This window comes from Nicotiana tomentosiformis, chromosome 9, assembly GCF_000390325.3.
Source record: "Nicotiana tomentosiformis chromosome 9, ASM39032v3, whole genome shotgun sequence".
Lineage (NCBI taxonomy): Eukaryota > Viridiplantae > Streptophyta > Magnoliopsida > Solanales > Solanaceae > Nicotiana > Nicotiana tomentosiformis.
The window spans coordinates 96,951,464-96,956,201 of record NC_090820.1 but is presented as its reverse complement, the minus strand read 5'-3'; the positions used below and the strand labels follow the sequence as shown (position 1 = coordinate 96,956,201).

At 41.5% G+C, this 4,738-nt stretch overlaps 2 protein-coding genes across 2 annotated transcripts; both read left to right on the top strand.

The window, feature by feature from the left end:
* Positions 1 to 807: 807 nt before the first annotated feature.
* Positions 808 to 1,775, top strand: LOC138899243 (uncharacterized mitochondrial protein AtMg00860-like). The gene is made up of 2 exons (XM_070185385.1): positions 808 to 1,113; positions 1,656 to 1,775. Exons 1-2 carry the CDS (start codon positions 808 to 810, stop codon positions 1,773 to 1,775), a joined length of 426 nt encoding a protein of 141 aa, XP_070041486.1.
* Positions 1,776 to 2,288: 513 nt separating this feature from the next.
* LOC138899242 (uncharacterized) lies at positions 2,289 to 2,603 on the top strand. Its single transcript, XM_070185384.1, has one exon. It carries the CDS (start codon positions 2,289 to 2,291, stop codon positions 2,601 to 2,603), a length of 315 nt encoding a protein of 104 aa, XP_070041485.1.
* The last annotated feature ends 2,135 nt before the right edge of the window (positions 2,604 to 4,738 follow it).

The following is a 4,738-nucleotide window of genomic DNA, read 5'->3' as shown; positions in this document are numbered from 1 at the left end:
CGGCCATTATGTGGTCCGCAGAGTGATTTTGCGGTCGCATAATGGACCGCAGAAATGCTTTTCTCTACCAAAAGTTTTCCTTTATCCCTCAGTACATTGTTCTACCCAAAAAGTCCAAGATGTATAATCCTCAAACACGTAAGCCTAATCCGGCACCACGAAATATTATATTTCTTTTCGTAAAAATTTTACGGGGCCTTACAGTGCAGACCTGCCAGGCATGTAATTCGACAAAGATATAGATTTTGGTATTGACTTGGTGATGGGCACTCAGCCCATTCCTATTCCTCTATACCGTATGGCACCAGCAGAGTTGAAGGAATTGAAAGAAAAACTTCAGGAGCTTCTTGATTAAGGGGTTCATTAGGCGTAGTGTGTCGCCATGGGGTGCACTGGTTCTGTTTGTGAAGAAGAAGGATGGTACTCTGTGGATGTGTATCGGCTATAGGTAGTTGAACAAAGTTACAATCAAGAACAAATATTTTTTACCACGCATTGACGATTTATTTGACCACCTTTATGGAGCGAGATTGTTCTCTAAGATTGATTTGGGGTCCGGATATCACCAGTTGAATATTCGGGACTCGGATATTCTGAAGATGGCATTGTGGATCGCTATGGTTACTATGTGTTCCTTGTGACGTCATTTGGACTGACTACTACCCAGAAGAATTCATGCATCTTATGAACAATGTATTATAACCATATCTTGATTCATTTGCTATAGTATTTATTGATGATATCCTGGTGTACTCACGTAGCTAGGAGGATCATGCACAATATTTGAGGATTGTACTATAGAGGTTGATGGAAGAGAAGCTTTATGCCAAGTTCTCTAAATGTGAGTTTTGGCTCACTTTGGTGGAGTTCTTGGGGCATGTGGTGTCCAGTGATTGGATTAAGGTGTATCCAAAGAAGATAGAGGCGTTTCACAATTGGCCCAGACCGTCTTCAGCTACTAAGATTTGGAGTTTTCTCAGCTTGGCCGAATATTATCGTCGCTTTATGGAGGATTTCATGTCCATTGCAGCACCTTTGACCAGGTTGACCCAGAAGGGTTCTTCATTCACATGGTCGGATGAGTGTGAGGAGAGGTTTCAGAAGCTCAAGACTGTATTGACCACAACTCTAGTTCTAGTTTTGCCTTCAGCATCGGGTTCTTATACAATGTATTATGATGCTTCTCGAATTGGTATTGGGTGTGTCTTGATGCATGAGGGTAGAGTGATTGCTTATGCTTCACGGCAGTTGAAGCCCCATGAGAAGAACTACCTTGTTCATAATTTGGAGTTGGCATCCATCGTTCATGCATTGAAGATTTTGAGGTATTATCTCTAAGGTGTGTCTAGTGAGGTATTTACAGATCATCAGACTCTCCAGCACTTGTTCAAGCAAATGGATCTAAATTTTAGGAAGCAGAGATGGTTGAAGCTTCTAACGGACTATGATATTACCATTCGATATCATCCCAGAAAGGCTAATGTGGTGGCCGATGCCTCGAGTAGAAAGGCGGTGAGTATGAGTAGACTTGAATTTTTTCCTTTTGGTGAGAGACCGCTTGCATCAGATGTTCAGGCCTTGGCCAATCAGTTCGTGAGGTTAGATGTTTCGGAGCCCAGTCAGGTTCTAACTTGTGTGTTTTCTCGGTACATAAGGACACAGTTCAGCACGATAATGCCAAGGAGTTTTCTATTGGGGATGATGGGGTGTTGCGGATGCAGGGTTGGATTTGTATGCCCAATGTGGATGGACTACATGAGATGATTCTTGAGTAGGCTCACAGTTCACGGTACTCTATTCATCTGGGTGCAGCGAAGATGTATCAGGACTTGAGGCAGCATTATTGGTGGAGGAGGATGAAGAAAGATATAGTGGGGTTTGTAACTCGGTGCCTAAATTTTCAGCAGGCGAGCATCAGAGGACGGGTGGTTTACTTCAGAGGCTTGAGATTCCGAAGTGGAAATGAGAGCGTATCACCATGGACTTCATAGTTGGGATCCCACTGACTTTTGAAGTTTGATATTATTTGGGTGATTGTGGATAGGTTGACCAAATCCGCACATTTCATTCCAGTTGGGACTACTTAAGCTTCAGAGCGGTTGGTTGAGATCTATATCCGCGAGATTGTTCGCCTTCACGGTGTGCTGGTGTCCAACATTTCAGATCGAGGCACATAGTTTACATTGTAGTTTTAGTGAGCAGTTTAGCGAGAGTTAGACACACGGGTTGAGTTGAGTACAACATTCCACCCTCATACGGACGGACAGTCCTAGCGCACTATTCAGATAATGGAGGATATGCTACGCATTTTTGTCATGGATTTGGGAGGCTCTTGGGATCAGTTTCTACCACTTGCAGAGTTTACCTATAACAACAGCTACCAATCGACCATTCAGCTGGCTCTTTATGAGGCTTTATATAGGAGACAGTGTCGGTCTCTAGTTGGTTGGTTTGAGTTGGGAGAGGCTAGGCTATTGGCTACTGACTTAGTTCAGGATGCTTTGGACAAAGTTAATTTGATTCAGGATCTGTTTCGCATGGCACAGTCTAAACAAAAGAGTTATGCCGATCGGAAGGTTTGTGATGTTGCTTACATGGTGTAGGAGAAGGTATTTCTCAGAGTTTTACCCATGAAGGGTCTTATGAGGTTCGGGAAGACGAGAAAATTGAGCCTTCCGTATATTAGGATTTTTGAGGTGCTTGAGAGAATTGGAGAGGTGGCTTACAAGCTTGCATTACCACCTAGTCTATCAAGTGTTCATCCAGTGTTTCATGTTCCCATGGATTGGCAGGCTCGAAAATTGAGGTCAAAAAGTATAGCTTCAGTAAAGGTGTAGTGGAGAGGTCAGCTAGTCGAAGAGGCTACTTGGGAGATCGAGCGGGAAATACTTAGCCCAAGGTTGAAAGCCTAAGGTGAAAGAGTTGAACGGATGTTGACTAATGTGTAATTGAGTCCGAAACGGAGTTTTGATGGTTCTGATAGCTCCGTAGAATAATTTTAGAGTTAGGAGTGTGTCCGGATATTGATTTGGAGGTCCGTAGATTATATTGGCTTAAATTGGCAAATATTAGAAAAGTTGAAGTTTGGAGAGTTGAGAGGTTTGACTAAGAGTTGACTTTATGGTTACCGGGCTCAGATTTTGATTTAGGAAGTTGGAATAGGTCCATTGTGTCATTTATAACTTGTGTGCAAAATTTGAGGTCAATCGGAGTTGGTTTGGCATGTTTCGCAATTAGTTTTGGAAGTTAGAAGTTCATAAGTTTATTAGTTTTGAATCGATGTGAGATTTGTGGTTTTAATGTTGATTGATGTGATTGAGGCTTCGAGGGAGTTCGTATGGTGTTTTAGTACTTATTGGTATGTTAGGTTGAGGACTCAAGGGCCTCAGGTGATTTTCGGGTTCATTGCAGATTGAATTTGGCCTTGTAGTGCTGCAGATTTCTGGTGTCTAGTTTTCTTATATGCGCTTGCGAGAGGGGTCTCACTTTCGCGAAGGGTATCCGGGAGGCAGGAGAAGTTTTCCCTTCGTGTTAGCGAGTAGAGGGATGTGTTCGGGAATGTTTGGTGAGGTTGTGCATCGCGATCGCGAGCAGGGAGCTGCGTTCACAAAGAAGAGAGGCAGGCTTGGGGACTTCATGCAGGGGGTAAATATCTGACCTTTAATTTGATGTTTTTCCATGATTTTTTTCATTGGTTATCATTTTTATCCGTATTTGGATTGTAGAAATTGGGGTTTTGAGCCCCAAAGTTATAAGATGGTAAATGTTTTAATGTGAGGGTCAATTCATCGACGAAATTGAATGATTTTTGGAATATAAACTATATAAGTTATGTGTAATAATTATTTTTGATAATTTTTGAAATCCGGACGTGTGGGCCTGGGGGTTGACTTTATTGACTTTTCTTGTCACAAACCAAAATCTATAAAGGTCGTGATGGCGCCAGATTCCACTGTCAGGCAAGCCAACAATAAATACTTAATTATGTTCTCATTTTGTTACTTTTGAAATCATATTTTCCTTCAATTAAATAGCAAAAGATGGAGTTTACAAAGTAAATAATAATATTTTCAACAATTTCAATACGAGACAACCCATAATCACCCCAAAACTCGGTGTCACAAGTGCATGAGCATCAATTAGGAAGATAAAAATAAAATACAACACCTGTCCAGAATACAAATTAGACAAGAAAATACATAAGTAACTTTGAAGGGGACTCTGCTGGCTGTATATCGTAGATGGGAATACAACTCACCTAAGTCTCTGCATTTAACCACACCTCTGCGCCCGCCAGGCTGATAGTCATATATGCTCCTGCACAAAAATATTCAGCAAGTATAGTATGAGTACGTAAATCAAAGTGTGCCCAGTAAGTATCCCACCTAACCTCGAAGAAGTACTGACGAGTGGTCGACTTCGACACTTACTAGTGGTCCAATAATATCAGGTACAATAAAGAAGTGAATGAATATCATCCAGAGTAAATATATGAAACAAACAAGTATAAAATACGTAGTATAATTTTCCTCCTTACAATTTACTCAAGCTCTCAACTAGCAAGTTCCTTCCGTAACCGGAGCATATATATAGATATAGTGGATTTCATCAAAGAGGTTGTCATAATCCAAATCAGGGAAAACAAAAACCCCCAGATACACTGGCTTCTTGCCAAACGTTACGCATGATTCCATGAGGATAATATATTTATAGAAAATGCCGAGGCGTACAGCCCGAC

Excerpts from the sequence above, each read along its gene's own strand:
- LOC138899242 (XM_070185384.1), top strand. The coding sequence starts at position 2,289 with ATGGAGGATATGCTACGCATTTTTGTCATGGATTTGGGAGGCTCTTGG.
- LOC138899243 (XM_070185385.1), top strand. The coding sequence starts at position 808 with ATGGAAGAGAAGCTTTATGCCAAGTTCTCTAAATGTGAGTTTTGGCTC. Across the intron at positions 1,114-1,655 it reads GGTTTCAGAAGCTCAAGACT|GACACAGTTCAGCACGATAA; the intron begins GTATTGACCACA and ends TCGGTACATAAG.